The 24,540-nt window shown below is 51.1% G+C and overlaps 1 protein-coding gene across 3 annotated transcripts; it reads left to right on the top strand.

The window, feature by feature from the left end:
• The first annotated feature begins 1,900 nt into the window (after positions 1–1,900).
• On the top strand, positions 1,901–21,584 carry PITX2 (paired like homeodomain 2). Of its 3 annotated transcripts, XM_060148600.1 has the most exons (5): positions 1,901–2,166; positions 5,963–6,018; positions 6,486–6,623; positions 17,698–17,903; positions 20,322–21,584. In XM_060148600.1, exons 2-5 carry the CDS (start codon positions 5,973–5,975, stop codon positions 20,883–20,885), a joined length of 954 nt encoding a protein of 317 aa, XP_060004583.1. In that variant the 5' UTR covers positions 1,901–2,166; positions 5,963–5,972; the 3' UTR covers positions 20,886–21,584. The 3 variants fall into 3 exon arrangements, with proteins under 3 accessions (XP_060004583.1, XP_060004584.1, XP_060004582.1); XM_060148601.1 differs by lacking the exon at positions 6,486–6,623 and having other exon boundaries at positions 1,902–2,166; XM_060148599.1 differs by lacking the exons at positions 1,901–2,166; positions 5,963–6,018; positions 6,486–6,623 and adding an exon at positions 16,308–16,842.
• The last annotated feature ends 2,956 nt before the right edge of the window (positions 21,585–24,540 follow it).

Here is a 24,540-nt window from a genome sequence, read left to right as displayed (position 1 = left end):
CGTGGCTGAAGAGGCTAACCCGTTCCATAAAATGAGTCCATCTGTCGACTGTTAGCTATTTCAAAGTGAAGGGATTTAGCACTCAAAACAAATTGAGCGAGTTTGTTTGCCTGTTTTTACTGCTAACTCAAATGAATTCAAAACATGGAGTAATTCAAGAAAACACATAACATGTTCCAGACAGCCCCCAAATGTAGGAAAAGCCCAGCACCTATATGGTGACCTGGGTTATTTTAAATGCCATGCTTTCAAAAATGTGTACATTTCACACACGTTCCCTCAATGTCATTATATTTTCTTAAAATTATGAGATTTGGTATACTGATTTAGGAAGAATCATACAACTTTTACAGGGCATTTTATCCTCTCTTGAGGACCAAAAGGGGGGACTCTCTAATGGCAGGCCTGGCTGAGTTTTGCTCCTATGCAGGAAATAATATGGGTGGGAATACGGAACTGGGAGCTATGGCTGTTTTCCAACACTTTCCAAAAACATACATTAACAGGACGCCCTTGAGATTAAAAGTACTTTGTCTAATATGCCTGGCAGAAGGCTTCGCACCTGGTCTTCCAGGCGAATCGTGTTTAAAAGTCCTTCCACTCAAAGGCAGGACAGAGCAAAAATATCCTCTCACTACCAAAACACAAGCTCTTGCTGGAAATCGGAAAATCAGGGTTTAAAAGTAGGGCACACTTTTCGGGGTTGGGCGGGAGGGTGACCCCTCTAACTTCACACGTTCTTCGATTTTTAGGAGCAAATGTTGATTTGAGGGGAGCTTCCTTCCCCCCCACCCCATCATCCCTTGCAATTTAATATCATGCTCGCCAGGAACCTTAACCTCGTCATTTTAAAAAATGAGATAGCCGTGACCCGGAGTGAACTTGTTGAGTGTAGGTACAGGAGAGGAAATTCTAGACTCAGTGAACACCCGAGCCTCGTCCAGCGCAATCCCTTCGTGCACACTGGTCAGTGCGCGGCCATGCCCACCTGCGCGCCGACGCCGGGTGCTGCGCGTCTGGTCCACCCGCCTTGACCTCGGGCCCGGTGTCCCGGCTGGTGGTGCTGGGCCAGGCATCCCGGCCTTCCCCGGCTGACTAGCCTTGCTCGCTCCCTTCTCGCTGTGTCTCTCCCACCCTCTTCCCAAACCCAGTCACCCCACTGACCCCCCGCTCATCCCCACTTTTCCGGATATCTCCTCAGTCATCCTCTCTCACCCCACCCCGCCTGCCTTCTCTCCAGCCTCCAGTGTCCCCCGCAATCCCTGGTTTCTATGACCTCTTTCGTCAACCCTGCAGGCCTGAAAGAAGGTCACACAGAGGCACATTCAAACTCACACCCCACAAGCCTTGCCCCCAGATAAACCCATGTACACTGTCCTTTGTTCCATTTCTTGGGCCACTTTCTCCATCCCTTCCTCCCTACCCGTCTGGGTTTGCCACCCCACCCCCCAGGAGTACGTTTCCGTCTCCCCGACGCCCTTGCGCTCCCCCTCTGATTTATTAGAGCTCCCGGTTTGGCGCAGATTCCCTTTTCTTCTCCTCCTTCCCATCCTCCCTTCTTGTGCTCCTTTCCACAGTGGGAGTGCTTGCGCCTGCGGCTCAGTCGGCTCCTGTCTAAGCGCCCTGCCCGGCTCCCTCTCCTGTTTCGCTCTCCCGGCTCCTTCTCCAGCTCCCGACTCCGCGGCCCGCCGGCCTCCACCTCTCTCCCCTGCCCCGTTTCCCGTCGCCCCTGCGGGCTCCCCCCGCGCTCGCCCAAGCGCTGCGCTCGCCCCTTGATCGCCCGCCGCGCTGCCGGCTCGGCTGCCCGCCCGCCCGCCAGCCCGCCACTGTGCAGTGGAGTTTGGTGGAATCTCTGCTGACGTCACGTCACTCCCCACACGGAGTCGGAGCTGAGGGAAGAGAGAGGGATGAGAGCGAGGGAGGGGAGAGAGAGTGCGAGAGCGAGCGAGAAAGCTGGAGAAGAGCAGAAAGAAACGGCCAGTGACGGCTAGATTCCGGAGGCCACTGCGCGCCCTTGGACCCCCTCGGAACTCGGCGCCCTCCGGAGCCTCGCCGCCCTCTCGGCCCGGCTTTCGGGCGTTTGCGGTGCAGCCCGTGCCTCGGTTCGCTGGAAATCTCTCCGGGACGCGGCGGGACGCGGAGACAGCAGCTCTCTCCCGGTAGCCGGTAAGTGGAGGCCGTCTCTCCCGCAGGGATGTGAGATAATGCGAGTTTGGAAATTTGTTCCACTTTGGAGAATCTTCACCGTAGGTGATTTGTGGCTCTTGGGGCTGCCTTTCCCCCGAGGTAATGCAGTTGGCAAACAGACCTCGCAAAGCCCTGTTCATTTCGTCCCCAGTCACAGACGCTAACAATCTACGGGGTGCTGAAGTCGAGTGGGAAGCGAGACCATGGCTGGCATTTAAAAGGAGGTATCTTCCCTTAAATCTTGGTGCCAACACTACAGGGACAAATCCTCAAACTGAGGATTAGCATTCTCAAGATAAAGGGCTCTGTACAAAGTTTCAGCTATTGGAAGATTAGCCCCCTTCCCATTGTTACCAATTGGAAAAAGATTCCATCTTAACTGGCAGTGAGTGACCTCTCAGGCCCAAGCGAATTACCTGGGAGCCAGGCCTGAATGCCAAGCTCACACAATTACTTCGGATTATAAATCCTTTAAATTGATTACCAGTCAATTCCAATCTTGCACTTCGGGAGATACATTTTAAATGGGTGCAGGGGACAGGACTGTTTTCCAACCGTCCAGCAAGAAAAAAATTATGATTCTAAATCTGAGAAGTATGTTTCTCTTTTTATTACAATTTAATGATTTTACTTTCCTAAGCAGTTTAGAAATCAAACCATCATAGGGTAGTGTGATTTTTATTTTACTCTTTTTTTCTATTTGTGCAAGTAGCATGTCTTACTAAACTAAATTTTTAAAGAAATTTACTATCATGAATTAAAATAATATAGGAAATTCATACATTCTAAAATATTTTATGAAAAATTTGATTTTGAGAGATTTCCTTGCATTCTTTTTAGGCCATTAATAAGAATTAAAGATGCTTTTAATATCGTTTTGGAGGAAATCCATCTAAAAATTCAAATACCAGTTATGTCAAGGAAACAAAGCACTTAAGCAATATAGATTGAGGATTTTTGTTGATGTAACAAAATAAACATACAAGGTTTCAACAATCAAACCTTCCCTAAAAATGAAATAGCTACTTCATTTATGGAATGTTTTGCTCTACCTCAGAAAAACTACACTTAAATTATTCAGGTGCTTTGTTCCTCAAGTTGAGCATGTTTGTCCTCAAGTGTTCCTGAAGCATCGATATTAATTGGTTTAAAAGAAGGCTTAAACTGCTAAAATACAGAACTATGTTAAGCAGTATTTTAATTTCCTTAAATGATTACCCATTGCAAATTAATTTACTGACTAATCTCACTAATTTAGTTCATTGAAAACATATGTTCTTGCCATGTTTATTTTTAAACTTTCCATTAAAGATTTTGTTATAGGGTAACAACTTGAATGGAAAGGAGGGAAATGTGAAAGGATGTGGAATTATTAGGACTATATTTCATTCCTGCAATTTCATCTTTGGCAGTCAGCAGAAATAATTTTTAAGTAAATTGTTTTATTCCTTAGGGCTTGCCTGCCTGCCTTAGCCAGTGTGGCTCTGGGTGCTCCCATTAGCTGTGTCGTGCTTTTTAGTAAGCTCACAATAGAAAACTCACGTTGGCCAAAACAAGATTGCCTGGCGTATACATTCCAAGCAGGACATGAACTTTTGGGGTGAGAACAACTTCCCAACGGGAAAAGTTGCTCATCTTAATTTGTGAGATTAGCCATTGAAGCCAGTCTCTAAATCCGGCAGCCAAATTTGTCTTGTAAGACTTGCCTTGACAGGGCAAGTTTAAGGATCAGCAGGCAGGAATTGGAGGTCTCTTTCTAAAAATTACCTTCCCCAGATATTTAGACTCAATTCATCTAGTAAGCCTCGTCATTATATGAAGGAGAAAAAAAAAAAGCAGGTTTCAGGACTCATTTTGACTGCAAAATAAATCCCCAAGTCATAAGGACATGTAGGAGTGAGCTAAGAAACACGCCTTGACCTTCTTTTCAGTCTTTAGAGAGGAGTTCTTGAAGATTTGTTTTGTATTGCTTTGTTTGGTCTTCAGCACTGAAGCTTGGGAGTGGGGGGAGAATGTGTAATAATTGACTGACTTTACACTGAGCTACCCGATCTTTTTCTCTTGTATATTTTACTACTAAAAAAAATAAAAACTATTTGCAGTTACCATCTGCAAAGCTCTGGCTACCGGCTAATAATGCAGCCAATTCAGAAGTTAAAAAAAAAAAAAAGATTATCGAAATGATGATGACATGCAAATTTCCCCTGAAATTATCATAAGTAAACATTTGAAGTCTGGACTAATAAAATCCCATCTGTGTTACTTCATATCGAGTTAGTTGAAAGCTGTGATAATGAATTTTGTAATATCTCATGAACAGACATCTCAATCAGGGACTAATCCTGTGATTTTACTGCAGAATCACTAAATCTGGAGCCGCCAAACTGCTACTTCTGGGCCCCTGGGCCCGCAAGCATCGGCAGAGCCCCCGCCCGCGTCCACGCTAGCGGGTGGGGGAACCGCCTGGCGGTCCCCATCCCTGGAGCCCCGCGCCGCCGCGCGGGGCAGCCCCTCCTCTAGGCAGCGACCTTGGCCAGAGGCCCCTGGGCCCCGGCTCCTTCCAGGAGAGGCCGAGGAGCCGGGAAATGCGACTCCGCCAGAGCCAGACCCCCCAGCTCCCTGCCCAGCCTCCGCCCCTTGCACAGCCGGGTATCGCCCGCCCCCCAGCCCCAGCCCCGGACCTGAGTGAGGTGGGCCCTTCCGCCGCCGGCGTACCCTGGGTAGCGTGGAGCGAGGCAGGCGCCGAGATCCAAGGGGCCTGAGGAGCGGGCACCTTTCTTTTCTTCCGTCTTTAAAGCAGCCGCGGCTCTTCTACCCACCCCGACAGAGCCCCTCGCCACCCACCTCTCCCGGTTTGCTCGTGGCGGAGAAGGGGGCGCACGTTAAACGCTTGGCTCGCTGCGTTGTGGTTGGAAATTTGGAGAAGATCTGGTTTGCCGGGGAGGAGAAGGGGGAGAACTGGAGGAGCCGGTCTCTCAGAGCTATTTCTCTGTCCTCGGCGGGCAGTAAACCCTCCGGGGGACGTTTGCCACGCTCTCCTCAATCTCAGTCACTTCACGCCGTTCCCCTGCCCTGCGATCTTAAATCATACTTTAGGGTAAATAAATGGCCGGGTGAGTATCTCCAGGGCAAAGTGTGGCTAAATATGGAAAAGTGGCTCCTGATGGATGAGAGGCCCGAAGCCAGCTCGCTCCTGGAGCACCCTAGGCCTAGGGAGTCCTGTTCGTTTCAGAATTACAGAAAATCGAGGGGAACTGTTATCTAGGACAGGAACAAGTTGACTCTGGCACTCTATAAATGTTTACTAGGCTTCAGCTAACGGACAGCCACTGTGCTGGCCTTCACGCGCAACTCTCCGAGGAGAAAGTCCTCTTCACTCATCCCCAAATTTTGTATCTGCTAAGGCTGTCCTCGTGTTCAGACGGGCTTTTAACCCCTGACACAGACTCCCCTGTGAGTAGTTCCACAGCCTAGGCTCCCAGAACACGGTGACTTGATCGGCCAAGAGCTCCTGGACCCATTTGCTGCAACTCTGTAGGCACATTCCCCCGCCCCTCTTTGGTAAACATTCAGATGTCCTGGACCGGGGGCAAGGGTGGGAATGAGGCTGGGCTGCCAGAGACTGTCAGGTTCCAGAAACACGCCTGAAACCTAGCACAGACTAGGCGCCTAATAGCTAGTGTCGAAGTCGTCTGCCCCACAGGTAGCCTGCTTTGAGCCCTGCGCGCTCGCCCGCCGCCGCTTCTCACAGCCCTCCTTCTCTTCCGTTTTGCAGATAACGGGGCATGGAGACCAACTGCCGCAAACTAGTGTCGGCGTGTGTGCAATTAGGTAAGAGTCGTTTCTTCCGCCAGGGTCACCCGACGGGAGACCGCGACACGCGAGGGCGGCGAGAGGGCACTGGTCCCGTGGCGAGGCCGCGCGAGGGGCGGTTCCCCGAGGGGTCGGCCAGAGCAGGAAGGAAATCAGAACCAGGACGCCGGTGGCCTCTCCCAGTGGGGGGTTGTGGATAGAGAGGGAGCCTGTCGCCGCGTGTCGAAGCCCCGGGCCTCCGCCTCCCGACGGGAGCTGCTGGCAGCCGGGGAGGCGCGGAGAGAGAACGCCGCCCTGCGCCGGGTTGCCAGAGGGTCCGGGAGACGGGAGTGTCCTCCGCTCTTTCCTCTAACTGGGTCTTTGCTCTTTGTCCCTCTTTCTCCTCCGTCCTGCCTCCCTCTCCCAACCTCCTCGACCCCCGCTACTTTCCGCCGCCATCCGGGGCGTCTTTCTCCCGGCACGTGGGGCGGGCGCGCGTGGCCCAGGCGTGCAGCCGGCGGCCGTTGAATGCCTCTTCCCCAAAGACTCCGAAATCAAAAAGGTCGAGTTCACGGACTCCCCCGAGAGCCGGAAAGAGGCGGCCAGCAGCAAGCTCTTCCCGAGGCAGCATCCCGGCGCCAATGGTAAGGCCGAGAACGAGGCGCAGGCCGCGCGCTGGGCACCAGCCTCCGGTCCTCTGGGGCTCGGGTGAGACGCACGCAGGCGAGGCCGCCAGACGGGGCGCGCCTGCTCGGAACTTGGCCTCTGGTTGGGATGGGAAGCAGCCGTCCAAGGAACGTTAATTCCCTTCCCCAAATTATACTGCACTCCTGAGACCCATCACCTCTCCCTCTCCCTCTCGCTCTCTCCTGATCATCTCCTGATGTGTGGCCTGATCTGTGCACACCCCCAACCTACCTCTGTGCCGCTAGCTGGCGTGGAAAAGTGGTCCAACAGCGACCTCTGTCGCTCACCACGTCCCACTGCATGCAGCAGCGGCAGGGCCCACCCCGTACCGACGGCCCTCGGCCGCGCCCCTCCCAGGCTTGTGGGCGCGGGGTTTACCGCGGAAGGCCAGCACGCGAGGCTCGGGCTGGCGTAGGTTCGCCCCGGCGGCGAGCCGACAACAGCCCTGCAGAGCCTGAGGGCAGCAACTGCGCGCAGCAGCCGAGGGTGGAATGGAGTGTGTGCCCCTGTCGACACGAACCTACCTGTTGTGCTGGTTGCGGGATCTCGGGTTTTGGTAGTGTGGTTGATCGGTTTCACTCTGGACAAGGCAAGGGATATTGCTGCTCAAAGTGTGCAGGCGTGTGTCAAACTTATAACGTCTCCTACGCACAGATCTTGTTGAATTGAAACGTGTCTTTTAGGTGTGTGTGTGTGTGAGAGAGAGAGAGACAGAGACAGAGAGAGACAGAGAGACAGAGGGGATGAGAGGACAACCTTTCCTTTGGAATACATGAAAAACTCAAATTTACCGTTCGTCTATTCTCCGTGTTTTCCAGGCCCCTTAATAAATAAGTGCCTATCCTTAGGAGGTTGTTGACCTTTGATAACGTGAGGAGATAAAGCCCTCACAGTCCTCGGCCCCTAACCCCCTCTTTCCGGATTAAAGTGTAAGGATACAAATGTAATGTGTGCTAGAGGGGAGCGAATTGGGACTCCCCGCCAAGTAAACAAACCGTATTACCGAGAAGAAAACAAAAGCCCCGCACTGGGCTTCCCAGTGAATCGGAGAGAAAAGCATCATTTGTTGGAATAAAACGTCTAAAGTGGTGTGGAGCACAACGGCCTCGACACTGCGCAATATCGCTAAATCCTCCTGCTGGGCCAGTTAAACGCTCACTTGTCCGGGATTAACCCCATGGGGTTAAATGGGGCCATGTAGAGATAACGTCGGGTGATTTCTGTCATTAAGATTGTGTTAAATTCTTCTTCTGTTTGATAATCGGTCGTAAAAATAAATTATTACACCAGAGTATGTTTGGGATATGGTTAAAAATCAAGAGCAGCGATGACTCCCGGGGAAAATGCTTCGTGCGTGTTCAGCGCCGGCTCCGGCCAGGCTAGGGGAGCTCCCCAGTCTCGCTTCGCACAGCGCGGGCCGGCCGCGGCCCAGCCGAGGTTGACATTTCTCGCAGCGCTGGGAGCCGAGAGATGCAAAATGTCTCCTCCCACCCCCACCCCAATCCAGTGTTTTCTTGACCCCAGGAATGGTTTCTGAGGACAGGTGGCTTCCACGAGAGCTTAGGACCCCTTGGAGGGGAAGCCTGAGGTGGGATGCGGGCTTCCTAGGTGGGCAAGAGGCGGCGGAGAGCCGGTGAGTCCTGTCTGCTCCTGTCACCGTTCAGGCAGGCGCTCCTGGGCGTTCGCTTTTGGTAATTAGCAAACAAATAAAGAGCTAGAAATAACAAACGATTGTTTTCTTAACCATTATGTTCAGGCCCAGATTATTTTAGTGCAGTGATAGGCTCTTCCCCACACAGCTGTTTTCTACTTTTTGGACCGAAGAGGAAAATTGCTGCCCAAACATGTTTAATGCCATTAATTAAGAAGAGACACGTGATAGGAAAAATGCTGAAATTCTTGATTTTATTGGCGTTTAGGGAATGGGATTAGACCAAAAATGTCACACACGAGTGGGCAAAGCCATAGAAGGAAGGTTGCCACAGTCCCCTTTACTGAGTAGAAGTAAATTTAACTTATGGAATATGCAAACTCCTATCGACAGCCTGCGAAAGAAAGAGAGAAAGAAAGAAAAGAAAACAAAAGAAAGAAGGAAAGAAAGAGAAAAATGATTTTTTCTCCTTAATTTTTTATAGTTTTTATTTGCTTTTTTTTTGGCTTTTAAAAAGAAAAGTGTTTACAATGACATGCAATCTTCGAAAAGGGCCATGCTATTCTATTATTGGCACTATTCTCCCTCATCCCCCCAAAACACGGTGTCCTCATTGAAGACTGAAAACGTTTTCGGAGTTGACAGTGTCGACCTCTGGGAGGCCCAACCTCTGCGTCCCATCGCAAGCGAGTCCCCATCCCCTTGATACCCACAGCCTGGCTAGAACCCCGAAACGGGAGGGGGCAGGGAGTAGGCTGAAGATCCCCTAAAGCCAGGGGTTTGAGAGAGGGTGAAGAGAGGGGTGGCTAGGTATGGCAGGTGAAGAGAGGAAGAGCTGACAAGTTAAACAGCATCCCCCACACAGAAGGGGCAGAGGCCCGCTTAGAACATCCCCCTGGAACAGAGGTCCTTGGCTTTTCCTCGCTTTGGGTGTCCCGAAAGGAGCTCCGTTTGGAGGAACTCAAAAAGTTGTCTTCGCCTTCGGGAAGAGGAAGGAATGATCCTCCCCTGTCAATACCTTTAAAGTTTAGGGGCCGTGGCTCTGGATTCGCAGCTGGAATCGACCGAGCTGCCGCCTTTCGATCCCCGCGCCTGGCTTCGCGACCGGACCTGGGGCGGGTACGTTCGCCGGGCCTCGCCCAGCGATGCCATTAATTTTTAAATCGTTTTGGCAGAGCAGTTGGGCTGAAAGTGTTCGACCCGGGCGTCTGGTGCGCGCAGACTTCCTTCCCTAGGGACAGGGACTCCAAGGCCCCGCCGCGACACACACCGTCTCCTGCGGCAGCAGCCGGGTGCCCGTCTTCTTCAGAGCACCCGCGGTAACCCCCGCCGCCTTGGCGGCCGCAGAGCCCTATTCACTCAATCACCAAATGCTTGCGGAGCACATACACCGTGGATTCCTAATGTATCCCCCCCGCGCCCCCCAAAACAAATCGCCTGGTTTCCCTTCGCCGTTACAGAGCTATTTTAATGCTCACAAGGAGCACCGCGAAAGCAGCCCAGACCACCTCCAGCAAAAGGCAAAATGGTGCTGCGTGGGGCGGCGCTCGGGCCTGAGCGTGGTCAGAAAGAAGGGGGGTGTTTAGAAAGGTGGAGGGCTCTTAGTGTGAAGAGGGGTCAGGGGACCGGGGCGTGCCGCAGAGGCGTGAGGTCTCCGGAAGCGCGGAGCTGGGGAAGGGGAGAATTCCATTTTTTTTCTACCCACACCCCACCCCACGCCAAATCTGCAGCTTATCGGTAGAAGCTGCCTCTCCTTTCTGTGTGGGTTTTTTTTCCTCCCAAGAGGGGAAATTGTCCAAAAGTAGTCAGTCGCAGCGGATTCCCGCCCGCACAGTAGTCTTTACAGGTCGCGTTCCTCGGTACTGACGCGGTGCGCGCTCAAAGTTTCGCAAGGCTGGCTCGGCTGTCATCCCGCACCGCCCGCTGTTAATATATGCAGCAATTGTTAGAGCGACTCGGGGGAGACGGAAATGTATAACGAAAGCTTATTCGTGAGCAGGAATATACTAATGGAACAATCTGATGTCTTCTTAATCCTATGTAAAAAGCTTTGTCGTCTTCCTAATATTGACTGAATGGGTAATTAATGGCTCTTCATCTAGGCGAATACCCTGTAATCCAAAGATAGGCAAAAGACAACAAGCCCAAGGTAGAAGACAAAAGGCCCAACTGCGGCCGCCACCCTCCTTCCTCCCACCCCCCGCTCAGCGTCTTCAAATGGGAAAGTTTCCTCTCAGGAGAAAAAGGCAAGAGTGGGAGAATATACATACCTTTCCTGGGCTAGACTTAATCACAGAAGCTGGCCGCCCCGCTCAGTTCTCCACTACTCCGTCTTTCCCCCACCAGTCCTTCCCTCCGCTTTTCTCTCTTCTCCATTCCTCTAGAAAGTCTCCCCCATGGTGGCCCTGACCAGCACCTCTGCCCCCAAGGCACCCATCTTTCATTTAAGGAAGTGATTGATAACAGAGGACCAACATACAAGGTCCTCAGAAGGCTCAGGCAAAGGACTAAGCTCCTTTCTGATCCTGAGGACGCTCCTTTCTTTTACAACTTAAGGCAGACAGTCTGTGAGGACTAAGGTAGTTGGGAAGGGAGGGAAGAAATGAATAGAAGGAGAGAGAGCAGGCAAAATTACGTGTATGTGTTAAACAGCGATAGGGAGTGATGCAGTCAACTTCATTGTGAGGATGTGACATGAAGAGTGCCCAAGATTCTCCCAGCATGTTTTTAACAGGCTGACATTTTAATTTAAACCTTTAGAAGTAATATATTACTTGTGTTACGACAATGAGGTGGGTTCCTATTTTTTTTTTGGCAGCTGACAGTTTTTAAAATATTATTTCACTAGGGAAATAAAAGCTTCATCTCAGATTATAGGTGGGTATTTTTGGATTTATGTGATTTATGGTCACCATGACAACTAATGCTGAATGTTAGCTACCAGCATGTCTGGGAGAGGGAAGACAGAAAGAAGGGGAACAAGAGAAATAGAAAGGGAGACGGGACATGAGCTGAAGAGGGAAAATAGAGAAAAGAGAAAGAGGAGCATTTCAATCTACTTTTTTTTTTTTAAGTAACTTTAGTTAGTAGTCCCTTGTCATTTCTATCTCTCTGGACCTAGATGTTGATGTTTATCTCATTCCTCTATCTCTCTCTTACCTCTATACACAAATATACCGTTCTCTTTATTTTACTTTTCCACGACTAGTTGCAGTTCGACGATTAAATGAGCGCCTAATAAACCTGTAGCATTAACAGGCTGATGTGAAAAGGCATTACAGCACGTGGGTTTAGCGATTGCGGTAGTCCTCCCACCTCCCCGAGCCCCCTCGAATCTCTCGCTCTTCTCTCCACCCGCCAGTGTGGGGTGAAGAGAACCGCCCAGCAGCCAGCTATCCCAAACTTGAAGCCACAGTGTGGGAACGGAAATATGGGGACCATTTGCAGGGACCCAGAGAGGGCGGATGTTGCTCAGTACCTCTACAGACTTCTGATTCCGAAAAGAATCCGCCACTTTTTACAAACCTGCACTTTTTTATTCCATTTAGGGAATGGGGGAGGCGGAATCAGCCACAATAAAGCCTTTAATTTCTGGGTGCTTCGGCTTCGTGACTGGGGTGGGGGGAGGACAGTGAAGGGGCCCTTTCCAGCTTGATTTGCGGGCAGAGAAAAGCCAGGCAGGGGAAGGAGGGGAGGCAGAGCCACTTCTCCGGGCAAGGTGCAAGGTCTCCCTCTGACCTCTGCGCCTAACACCGCACGCTCGCGCATACACACACTCACGCCTGTCACGTGCCTCCGACCTGAGTCCGGGCGGGTCTCGTCCTTGAGCTGGCCTGGACGGGAGCGAGACTACCACCCCTCTACGGCCTGACAGCGCAAGGAGACATCTAACTGAACCATCTTCCAGGTGAGCTTTGAGGACAGATTTTTTTTTTTTTTTCCAGAAGTCAAGGGTCACTTGCTTGGGTCCCAGTTCATATCCCGGCCGCCACAGCCGAGAGTTTGGCGGCGCTACCCAACCCATTCTCGCCGCAATGGCCAGAGGGCCTTTGTGCAACTAACCCTGAAGAGTGTGAAATTAAATAAGACCTTAAGGCTGGTAATCGGTGGCAAATACCAGCTCAAAACACGCCTGACCCGTGTCACACATTTCCCTCCTCAAGGGTCTTTCTTTGAAAGAATAAGCAAGAAAACCCGATTGAGACGATCCCTGATTTCTTCTGAGTGGAAAACCCAAAGCCGCGCTGGGCTTCCTGTCCTTTCCCCACCGCAGCTGTCACCTCCAGCTTCCCTGAACCGACCATGCCGGGTTTTTTCTGAATTGGCAATTTCTGTGATGGAGGCTGAAGTCATAGTAATTTCTAGGACCAGTCAAAGAAGAGTGGGGGACAGGCGGGTAACAGTAGCTCTGAACTGACAGAATACCTAAGGTTCCCTTACTTCCAGCTCCTTTGTCATCTGTATTGCCTATACATTTGCACCCACAGGTTTTTTGTAGATTAAATCTAAAAATTGCCCACCACCACTAGAGTTTTAACTGAAAAATGTTTCTTCATTCCCCACTACACACTTGCTTTTCCTCATCTAGACTTTTCATGTTGGAGCACTCCTACCACCGGTGGAGTGAACGCTGTTGGGGCTGGAAAGGGTATCACTCAAACTCAGAGTGTGTGAAGTGATTAGAAGATTAGGAGAGAGTTGAAACTCTGGCTAGAAAAATGCAAAGAAATACCTCCCTGGCTCAGTTGGGGTTTTTCTTGGGGGTGGGATATATTATGTATGTGTATTTCTATCTATAGATAGATATATGCGTATGTATATATGATTTCATTTTTGCTTAACCAGAGTTCTTCAAGTAATTTGTCTTTCTTTATTCTCCACTTGACTTTGCAATGGATCGATATAGTTTAAGATACCTTATCTTTTTAGGCTTTCAGGCTGATCACCAGCATTTCCACACGTTGGCACTACAGGGAGCTGTCACTTGCCCTTGGATTTTTCACCCACTTTGGAGGCTGGTTTAGGTCCTTCATACTGTATTTGCCTTGAGGAAAGTTCTGTTAGTCAACAGAGCCAAAGAGCTTAAATCAAAATTCCACGGGTTTAATGAGAGATGGGCTTAGAAATCTACATGGCTCTGTGGAGCTTCTCAGCTCTTCTGAGTAAGGAGTTTTGAAAACCACTCAGAGCCTCCACCAAAAATTGCAACTCCAGGGTTTGAATGTTGAAGAGACAAGGGAAAAAAGTATGCTCACTATGGAGGAGAATCTTTCATTCTTTGATGTGATTGAGTTTCTTTGTGATATGAAGGCTTGAGCGTATGGTATTGTGGGGATTGCAGCTATGCTGAGGTTTAAGAGAAGATACTAGAATATGATTAGTAAACACATTGGGCAGGAAAGGGCTGGATTCATATTGACTTACTTATAGGTCATCAGCTGGCAGTGCAATGGGAGGAAATGTTTACTTTACACATATACTTTATGGTCTTGGGGGAATTAGAGGAAATTCAATAAGAAAATGGTGAGAAACATTTAAAACCCTTATTTAAAAGACTTAAGCAAATTAGTGTCTTATCAGATTAAAAACCACTACAAATGTAAGAGCATTGTCTTCGGTGAAACACTGGGGGGGTCTGAGAAGGAGATTCTCCACCAAATCTCAGGGATAAAATGCATCATTTAAGCACCAGATAATGAGCAGAATGTAAATTAATTTAACCTTCTTTACCAACAGGCTGCTTATGTAACATGTATAATTTAGTGATAAGATTTCAGGACCTAATATAGCTGGATGTATGAGCCTCAGCTAATGCAGACCTGTCACATGAAGATGTGTTCTGCTCTAAGCAGGTGTGTGTATGCATGGAATGGGGTTAACTGGAATAAAAGGTTAAAACCAGAAATGCTGATTTAAAGCTTCCTATGAAGAAAGTTCCTCCTTGTAGCTAAATTCTTCTTAAAGTGGCATGATACTTTGGGGAGAGACTGAAGAATTCTCATTTGGTTCTTGGACTGCTCTCAAGCTTGTTTAAAATGGGGGAGGAGCTGCAGATATGGTGGGGGGGAGGCGGGAGCAGGGCAAAGGAGAGACACATAGGTTACAAACGTATTTGTAGTCTGCTTCGTCCACTCTGCCTCAGATTGAAAAGTTTCCCAATCTTGGGAACAAGGACAAGGAGGGAGTTTTCTGAAGATACCTCATACTGGCGTTGCAAATCATTGACTGTAATGTCAAACAAATACACATTCAGGGATGATAACACTAACTCCACAATAAAGCAATCATCAATGCAGAAACCCAGGGGAGATTAGTTTGTGCTCTCCAGCTGACCTAAGCCGGAGGACAAAAGGACTTTCACAAATTATTTTGAATGATAACTTTGAGTTTCTTTCTTTAATTTCTTTGGAAATAGAGCTGTGAAGATTTAGATGTCCCCAAAGGTGTTTTTTTCCTTTTGTTTTAAACAAATGAACAAGGCTTTGCTTTTCCTTGCTGAATGTTCTCCTAGGCTTTTGCCCACAACCTACTGCCTCTGCCTGTGGACTCCACCAATTCAAGACAGCCTGGAGCTCCTAGGAATAGAAAATGACTTAAAAATTATCCTTGAAATTGGTTATTTGGCAACATTCTTAATTGTATGGAAATTCATTAAAGCATATTTTATATATAATTAGCTGAAGGTTGTTGATCCTACAGGCTTTATGGGTTTGAATCTGGTAACAAAGTAAACAAGAGAGTTGAATTTAAAGTGTGGCTCTCTCGGGTTAGGATGAGCTTAATACAGTGTATAAGGAATTTGAAAGCTCTCAGATATGTGTCTGAATCAATGTTAAGTAGAATGGATAAGCTTTCAGCATTTTGAAAATGCTGGGTTAGGGTTTCTAGTCTATTGTGTGTTTTCTGTCTGGGGACTAATAAGCATTACAGAGAACGTGATCTGAGGCGACTTTTTATTCCTGTATAAATCCAGAGTGAACCACCAAACAGTTGTTCGTTTAAAGTCAAGGTAATTTTCTTTTGACGGATCCATTTGCTTCTCGAATTCTAATTTATTAGCCTCTCTTGGCTCTGTCTTCTTTGCAATTAAAGTAAAGCTTCTTCAGATTAGCTCCGCAGCATTCACTTGACAGACTGTTTGGAAAATTTAAGATCGGAGAGATGATTTGTTGGTGTTCTGAAATTTTTCTGGTTTTAAGTAGCATGTCTCCTCTCCATACGGGGGAGAAAAACACCTCTCGGTAGGAAATGAATGTAGTGAGACACAAAAGGAAGGAGGGGAGGGTGGCTGGGTGTCTTGTTGATCCTTATACCTCTCAGCCTTCGATCTTTCCGCTTCTTTCTGACGAGCCTTTTACTCCCAGCCGCATATTTCCACCTCCCCACCAGAACTAAAAGCCGGATCGTCTTTGGCCGGGCCGGAGCAGAATTCCCGGGAGCCGCCGGGTGTAGACTCGGCGGGCACAGCGAGGTATTAGTCCGGCCCCGCACAGCTGATAGGTGCAGACAGGACTGTCCCTCGGTCGCGGCTCGGGGGCTCCTGATTGGTGCGGAGTCACGTCACTCCAGCCGGCGAAGGGTCTGGGAGGAGGCGGGGAGGGTTGGGGAGGGCAGCGGCCGAGTGACGTCTCGGCACCAGGAAGCCCGCCTCTGGTTTTAAGATGTTAGGCCAACAGGGAAGCTTGGAGCCGCAGAGCTGGTCCGTCGCTCGCCTGGGTGCTGGGACCTGAGCTGCGGCGAGGCGGGGCTCGAGCTCGACCGCCCGAGGGAGTGTGCGTGTGCGCACCGCGGAGGGTGCGCCCAGAGGCCCGCGCCGCTGCCGCCGCCGCCGCCGCAGGAGATCTAATAACAGCTACCTGTCCCTGTCACTCTTGACACTTCGCTGTCAGGGCTGCCGCGCGGGGGGCGGGCAGAGCGCAAACGGCGGCGTTAGCTTTCCTTATTGGAGGGGTACTGGAGGGAGGGAGGGAGGGAGGGAAGAAAGGGGTCTTTGCCCACTCTTGTTTCGCTTTGGAGCTTGGAAGCCTGCTCCCCAAAGACGCTCCGAACCGTGCTCTCCTACCCACATCCCCATGTCTCCTTTGGCCCGCTGACTTTCGGCCGCCGGACCCTTTCGCTTGAGCCTTCCGAAGGGGACTGGGGCGGCTCGGCTCGAGGACTCTGCCGGGGTTGTGTTCCCTGCTCTGCCCGCGGCGGCCACCGCGAGGAAACTCCGCGCCTAGAGCGGGAAGCGGAGCAGGCGGCGGCGGCGGCGGCGGCGGCGGGGCTTCGGCCGGGCGGCAGCCCAGGACTCGTAGTGCGGCGCGCTCCTTCGTCCATGAACTGCATGAAAGGCCCGCTGCACTTGGAGCACCGAGCAGCAGGGACCAAGCTGTTGGCCGCCTCCTCGTCCTCCTCCTGTCACCATCCCCAGCCGCTGGCCATGGCTTCGGTCCTGGCTCCCGGTCAGACCCGCTCCCTGGACTCTTCCAAGCACAGGCTGGAGGTGCACACCATCTCTGACACCTCCAGCCCCGAGGCCGCAGGTAAGGCGCCGCGTGGCCCCGCGCCGCTCGGCCCTTCTCGCCCCCGAGGAAGTCGGCCCCTCCTGGGGGAGGCGTGGTGGGAGTGGTCCTGTAGCCCGCTCCCCGCAGAACTTCTGGAGCCAGGGTTGTGTTGACCCCTCGTCCCGTTCGCTCTGCCTGGACTGCCCGGCTGGGGTGGCGCGATCCACGCGGGCAGTTCTGCCGCCCTCCCTATTCCGATCCTGGCCTCCTTTCTGTTTTTTGGGGTCACAAAATTCCCAGTATCTCCATTCGAGGACCTTCAGAGGCCGCTCCCCGAGCCCCCATGCGTCCCCTGTTCTGCTCTCGGCTTTCAGCTACCAAGAAGCTCCGCTTGTTAGAAAAATATTTGTGAAACTACGCCTCAGAAGAACAGGCGGTTTTCCTAAAGGGCAGAGGAACTTGGGTGCCTCGCCGAATCCCGAAGCCTACTTTTCCTAGCCTTCCGAAACCGCATCGAAATCTGAGCTTTTTACGAGGGGGTTCTGTAAAACGCGCACGTGTGGGTGTCCCGGGAGATTTTGTGTGTCCACGCAGAAGCTTATAAATATACCTGAAAGCACAGGCTATAAAAATGAGTGTGCCGTCGCAGTGAGATAAACGTGTAAATAAAACGTGCGGCGCTGGGGGAAGAGAGGCGGTGGGGCGCGCACACCCACACTCACGTCTGCACACCCCGCAGACGCAGCTCTTTCCCTGGCCCGGAGCGGCCGCTCCACACCCTCCTCCCCCGCCAGGCAGCCCAGCTCTTCCCCGGCCTCTGCCGCCTGGTCCAGTTGGCGTTCGCGGGTAGCAGGTGGGCATGCTGACGGGAACCTCTGTGTGTTTCGTTTTCAGAGAAAGATAAGAGCCAGCAGGGAAAGAATGAGGACGTGGGCGCCGAAGACCCGTCCAAGAAGAAGAGGCAGCGGCGGCAGCGGACTCACTTCACCAGCCAGCAGCTGCAGGAACTGGAGGCCACTTTCCAGAGGAACCGCTACCCGGACATGTCCACGCGCGAAGAAATCGCCGTGTGGACCAACCTTACGGAAGCCCGAGTCCGGGTAGGAGCCCGCACGGAGGCTGGGAGGGCTAGCGGGGAGGGCGTTGCGGGGATGCCGGCCCTGTAGCCCGGGAGAGAGTGTGGAAGGCAGCGCTGTCCGGGAGGGCTCGGGTGGGTGCCTTTGCCAAGGCAGATGGCCTCTCACGGCGGCCCCAGTTGCGAGGTTACAGCTCCCTCTTCCGAGACTGGCCGCGGGCCTGGCGCAGGCGCCGGGAGCGGCTCCGGCTCCACGCCCCGACCCACTGCGCGCTCCCAAACGCGGCCGCGTGCATTCCCCTACACAGGGCATTGTGTTCCCGGCTTGTATTCGCCAGACGAGCGCTAATAAGATCCGTCCCAGGCCAGGAGCCGAGGACAGGCTCCAACCTGAGCGCCTTTAACAAGGAAAACCCGCCTGAGACACGCAGGGGTTTGCCCTCCCTGGAAAACTTCCGCGCCAGGCCTAACCCGGCCCTTTCTCTCCTCTCCTCTCCCTCCTTACACAGTCTTTGCGGTTTTTCTGCCATTCAGATCTCTTCCACACCCTATCCCCTGGTTTTGTGATCTGCGGAAGCAGTTTTAATACACAACTGCTACCCTGCCGGTCCTCTTAGAAAGAAAAGAAGAAAGACTTTTCGGTTTGGTTTATTTATCTTTTCTCAGGAGACTGTTACTCACACCCTTCCTCCCAATCATAATAACTTTATTAAAGAAAGGGCTTACCTTTGTAGCAAATCTGTACTTTATGGATTGGCAAAAATGAACTTAAATTACCCAATATCCTGGTTTGTGCTGGTCGGTGGAAAACTCCAAATTTGTTAGGATTCTGGAAGCAGAAAACACGCATCTCAGGAGCCAGAGGCTTTGCTGTTAAAAAAAAAAATGCTCTGGATAGAAAAAGAGCCCCCAGTTAGAGCTGAGAAAACAGAAGAAAACACTCTAGCAATAATGATGAAATGAGACCAAAATGCACTCCCAAAGCCGAGAGACCGAAGGCACTCCCTGAGTGGCATGTGTGTAGGGAATGAGGCTGTGCTAGTGGATAAATGAGCCAGGTTGAAGTTGGAAATGGTTTTAGTTTAACAGCGCAGAGCTACGGCTCAGGCCCGGACCGCGTGTTTTTTTGCACAAGGTCAGTTTTTCGTAGCTCTCACGCGCATCTGGGGATCGGGCCTCACACGTACTCTTCTCGCCTGGGCAAAGTTTAGACGGCCCAGGGTAGAAATGGCAAGTAATTAAAATGAAAACACAATCTATGGGGTCTCCGGAATCCTTCGGAAAACCCTCCCCCCACCCCCTCCGACTTCTCAGCAGCCCCTTCCAAGTTCCTGCCGCCGCAGCGCTGCGCTCAGGCTCCCTGGGACTACCTCCTTCCAGGCCCGCTGCTTGTCCAGCCGAGTGGGCAGTGAGGCGTCCTTTTTATAGCTGTCGGGTGCAAAGAGGAAGGGGGATAAAAAGGAAATCGAGAATGAAAGGGAAAAAGGGGGGGAAAAAAGCGGATTAGGTGGCTGGGCCTGGCTGAGATGTGTAATGTGAAACATCATCGGTGTCAGCTCGGAAATCTCGGGTCAGGCCTCGCTCCAATACACAATAACCGCCGTCTGGGGCTACGGGCGGGCCCGATGTGGATTGAGAATGGGGTTGCGTCTGGGCCACCGGACACGGGTGGGGGCTGGCGGGGCTGGGCGGCCGCCCGCAAAGCCCAGCGACTAGGCCGGGCCCGGCCGGAGCAGCGCCGGGCGCGCGGGTCTGGCCTGGGGTGGGCGGAGGGTATGAAGGACTGGAGCGAAGGGAGGGGAAGGCTGCAAAGCGACTCTTCCCGGGTTCCCGGAGATTTACACGCCAGGCTCGCGGAGTTTAATTAGCTGTCGGGGAGGTGGTCTTTTACTTTTTATTTGGTTATTTTGCTAGGCGAGGAAGGGGGTCGTGGCCTGGCGCCTGTTGAGGGCGCACGTTCCGTGGAGTAGGGGGTGGCGGTGGAGATTCGAGAGGGGAGGAGGAGTTGTAGGAGAGAGAGGTGGCCTCCCAGCCCCTTGCCCTCATCACTGTGGCTTTGGAATGCAAGCAAGTTTGCAAGGTGGCCGGGGAAGGGTTGGGCGGAAAGCCCGCTGCTCTGAGTTTATTTTGCAGTAAGTGTTTTTGGACCCTGAGGAGGACGTGGGTTAGTGAATAAGCCACTCGCAGGCCGCCAGGCGGTGTGCTGGGGTTTGTGGCACAACTCAGAGCCCGGGCTCACAGGCCTCAACCGGCCTGGCCCCCTGCGTTGGGACGGGGCTCTGGCAGCTTGGGGCACGGGGCAGTGGAGTGGGGGTGGGGAACTGTGGCGGGCAGGGTGTGCGGGTGTGTGTTCGAGCGGGGGTGGTTGCTGGTGCTTTCCCGGATCTAGGTTTTACTAATCCGATCTGTGGCGTCTGTTTGCTCCCTTGCCCTCCACCCCCAGGTTTGGTTCAAAAATCGCCGGGCCAAATGGAGAAAGCGGGAACGCAACCAGCAGGCCGAGCTGTGCAAGAATGGCTTTGGGCCGCAGTTCAACGGGCTTATGCAGCCCTACGACGACATGTACCCGGGCTATTCGTACAACAACTGGGCCGCCAAGGGCCTCACGTCGGCCTCCCTGTCCACCAAGAGCTTCCCTTTCTTCAACTCTATGAACGTCAACCCCCTGTCATCCCAGAGCATGTTCTCCCCACCCAACTCCATCTCGTCCATGAGCATGTCGTCCAGCATGGTACCCTCAGCGGTGACCGGCGTCCCGGGCTCCAGCCTCAACAGCCTGAATAACTTGAACAACCTGAGCAGCCCGTCGCTGAATTCCGCGGTGCCCACGCCCGCCTGTCCTTACGCGCCGCCGACTCCTCCGTACGTTTATAGGGACACGTGTAACTCGAGCCTGGCCAGCCTGAGACTGAAAGCAAAGCAGCACTCCAGCTTCGGCTACGCCAGCGTGCAGAACCCGGCGTCCAACCTGAGTGCTTGCCAGTACGCCGTGGACCGGCCCGTGTGAGCCGCGCACTGCGCCGGGATTCTAGGACCGTGCCGGATAGGGCAGCTCTGCCCTTGTTGAAAGACTGGGAATTACGCTAGAAGGTCGTGGGCACTAAAGAAAGGGAGAGAGAGAGAGAGAAGATATAGAGAAAAAGGGAAACCACTGAATTAAAGAGAGCTCCTTTGATTTCAAAGGAATTTCCTCAATGTCTGACATCTTTCACTAAAAAGTATTTCCAACAGTTGCAAGGACACACACAAATGTTTGACTGGATATGACATTTTAACATTACTATAAGCTTGTTATTTTTTAAGTTTAGCGTTGTTAACATTAAAATGACTGAAAGGATGTATATATATCGAAATGTCAAATTAATTTTATAAAAAGCAGTTGTTAGTAATATCACAACAGTGTTTTTAAAGGTTAGGCTTTAAAATAAAGCATGTTATACAGAAGCGATTAGGATTTTTTGCTTGCGAGCAAAGGAATGTATATACTAAATGCCACACTGTATGTTTCTAACATATTATTATTATAAAAAAATGTGTGAATATCAGTTTTAGAATAGTCTCTCTGGTGGATGCAATGATGTTCCTGAAACTGCTATGTACAACCTACCCTGTGTATAACATTTCGTACAATATTATTGTTTTACTTTTCAGCAAATATGAAAAAAATGTGTTTTATTTCATGGGAGTAAAATATACTGCATACAAATTGGTCTGGATTCTTTCTGCCCTCCTCTGTCGCCTGGCCAGGGTTTCTCAGTCACTGCTTCCTAAACAAACCAGTTCCCTCTGCCTGCCTAGTTAAATACACAAGGCAGCAGTACTTATTTAAATTTGGTAGAAATAAATTATAGTCATTCATCAGAAACTAAAAAGAAAAAAGAGGTACTCTCAGAAAAAAAAAGGGGGGGTGGCTGCGAAGTCTGGTCTTGTTTCCCAGATTTTTCTTTGGCTTGCACCCAGAGGATTCCATTATTGCTAGCAATATAAGAGGGAAAGAAGAAAGGGGAAAGAAATTTAGAAAGTACATTAGCTTGGAATGACTCTCAAGTTTACTCCTTTGGGGAGGGGGGAACCTGCACATCCACTAAATTGTTCTGGAGAAGTATGTGTGTATGTATACATCTACAATTTATATACATTCCTCTCAAGAGGAATACGTCTATAAGTTTACAAGGAAACACCTTCAGTTCAAAATATTTAGGCCTCCACGTTTACCTCTCAGGCTTAAGTAGAGAGATTCTTCATGTTATATTACATTACTATTTCCAAATCCTTTCGAGACATTAAAAGAAACAAAGACCATTTCTAATAACCACAGCCCTTTAGTTTCTCAAAGAGCCCAGGGGTTGAGAGGTTAGAGTGGAGTTTCCTGAGTCTTGTCGAGCAATATGTAGTTGAGGCAAAGGTCATGCTCCCCGTGTTTTGTTTTAAATAATATTGACCCATTAATTCTAAAGCTGCTTGTTCCTGAAATTATGCAGGATTATAGTTTGCAAACTGCCGGAGAATGAAGCAAATCAAGATGAATTACAGCCCTGGTCCTGCCTCCCATCCTCTGACATCTAAACGGGGAATGAGTTTGGTGTGAGGGTTTAAAAGAACGTTAAGCACCCACTCTTCCTTTGTTGGTGGTTTTCAGCTTTTTTTTTTTAATGTGAAATTACTTTTGTAACAAATAGTAGCAAATACGACTTAGTCCTAAAGAAGTCATCACCGTGGCGCAAGGGAGGTCGGTGTGTTAGGCGTGAGGGTGAGGGGTAGTTCTGAGGTCTTTTGCTCTTCGGGTCACCCCCCCACCTCCCCGCGGTGGGCAAAGACAAACATCACCCTGGCTGGGGAATCGGGAGCAAAAAGTAACCGCCAGTTTTCTGGGGCCGAGAAAACCTGTGTTTTTGCGCTTAAGTTGCTTTTATCGGACTGAAACTTTACCTATAAGCTTTTGGAGCTCAGACACTCAGTCTTTGTTCTGCATGGGAGTGCGGCTGCCACTTAAAGAGATCGCAGATAATGTCCCCTATTTAAGATCAGTGCTTAATGCACATTAACTTTCTTTCTTTCCTTTTTAAGCTCTGCCTCGGACCTGCGGTGGGATCACGCGGCTGTAGAGGGCAGATAAAAGCCCTTTGGACGAGGGTCACCTCCGTCCTTGTTGTTCACTTGAGAGCAGTGGAGAGGAAAACGGTCCCCACGGGCGGACTTTGGCTTCTGGAGCCGCGGGGCTCGTCAGTCCGGGCCTCCCAGAGCCTCCGCCGGGCTTGGGGGGAGGGGCGGCGAGGGAGGGGAATGGGAGAGGGGATTTGGGGATGGGGGCCTGGAAGCGCTAACGAGACCTGCTGGGAGGATTTGCGTCTGCAGGCCCAAGAACGACTTGGGAGCGCTGGGTGCAGGACGTGGATCTCGGCCTAGTTTGCTTGCTGAAACAGAACTCAGTTTCAAGGAAATCAATCAAATCTGCAGGAAACAAAAATGGAAGTCGAGGTTTGGGAAGAGTTGTCACTTCCCCGACTTGAGTGGTGCGGGCTGTGGGCGGAGACTCGGGGCTGATGAGAGGCCCTTTCTCCCACCTCAGCTCTTTCCCAGGACTTCCAGAAGGGAGAATTACCCTCCTCACCTCCCCTTCCCACACCCATCCTCGCTGGCCCTTCGGCCCCTTTCCGCACCTCCTTTTCCCTTCAAGTTGAGAAAAGCCTAGTTCCCTCGCCCCTCCCGCTCCCACGCTGGTCCCCCTACAGCCATCGCTACTGCCACCACCTCGGTTCCACTCAATCGATTTTTGCTGCATGTCAACACTTATTACCGGTGAGTGTGAGGTATTTTTTTCTCCTTCTCTAGGTCTCTTAATGATTTCTGAGCTAGTTGTGTATTAAAGTGCTTAAAGGAACCTTTAAGGCAATCTATAGCATGAACAGCAACCTTCTCCGCTTGGGATCAAAGATGGCGAGCGGGAGGTCGGGCCCCCGGGAGCCCAGGCATCTCAGGCCTTGAGCCCTCGCCGCCCACCTCTGTGCCCCAGAGACTGGGGGGGGGGCTGGAACCCCGAGCAGACAATACGCGGTCCAAGGGCTTTTCCTCCCCGCCCCCCTCACCTGTTACTCTAATCCTTTCTCCGGTCTGTCCTCGTTTTTTAAACTTAAAATTCTTAAGGCCCCAAACTCTTCCCTCCCCTAATACTGAATTCAAATGGGTGGAAACCTGGGGAAAGGTAGATATAGCCCTCGTTTGTCTCAATTTCCTCCCAGTTCCTAAATCTGAGTTTTACTGCCCACAACATGGCTAGAAATTTAATTTTAAAAAATATGTTGGGCAGCCTGGGCCCTGTAGGCAGTTTGATTAGGGGGCAAATCCTCCCCTTCTCCTCCTGGCCCCGTTCTTTCTCGCACTCCCACCCTCTTCCTGCGAGGTGCTGAAACCCGGGAGTCCCTTTAGGAGTGTAACCAGAAAATACTAATGGGAAAAAAATAAAGAGCGTCTTAAAAGTCCCAATATTCCTCAAAAGCCCCATAAATTAACTCTATGAAGAGCGGCGAGTTCTTTTAAGGCGAGTCTATAAAAATCTGGCGCGATCTCGAAGGAGGACGACCCTCCCCCCAAGCCCCGTCGAGAATGTGACCAAACAAAGGTCTGTCCTGCAATCCACATCCTAATCCACGGGCGCCCTCGCC

This window comes from Lagenorhynchus albirostris, chromosome 4 (genome assembly GCF_949774975.1).
Source record: "Lagenorhynchus albirostris chromosome 4, mLagAlb1.1, whole genome shotgun sequence".
Lineage (NCBI taxonomy): Eukaryota > Metazoa > Chordata > Mammalia > Artiodactyla > Delphinidae > Lagenorhynchus > Lagenorhynchus albirostris.
Note: the sequence above shows the minus strand (reverse complement) of the source record. Positions and strands in the feature narration are given on the sequence as shown.

Bases quoted from the DNA above. Each gene is read 5' to 3' on its own strand.
- PITX2 (XM_060148599.1), top strand. From the start codon at position 16,635: ATGAACTGCATGAAAGGCCCGCTGCACTTGGAGCACCGAGCAGCAGGG. The intron at 16,843-17,697 runs GTAAGGCGCCGC...TTTCGTTTTCAG, and splicing joins CTCCAGCCCCGAGGCCGCAG to AGAAAGATAAGAGCCAGCAG. The intron at 17,904-20,321 runs GTAGGAGCCCGC...CTCCACCCCCAG, and splicing joins TTACGGAAGCCCGAGTCCGG to GTTTGGTTCAAAAATCGCCG.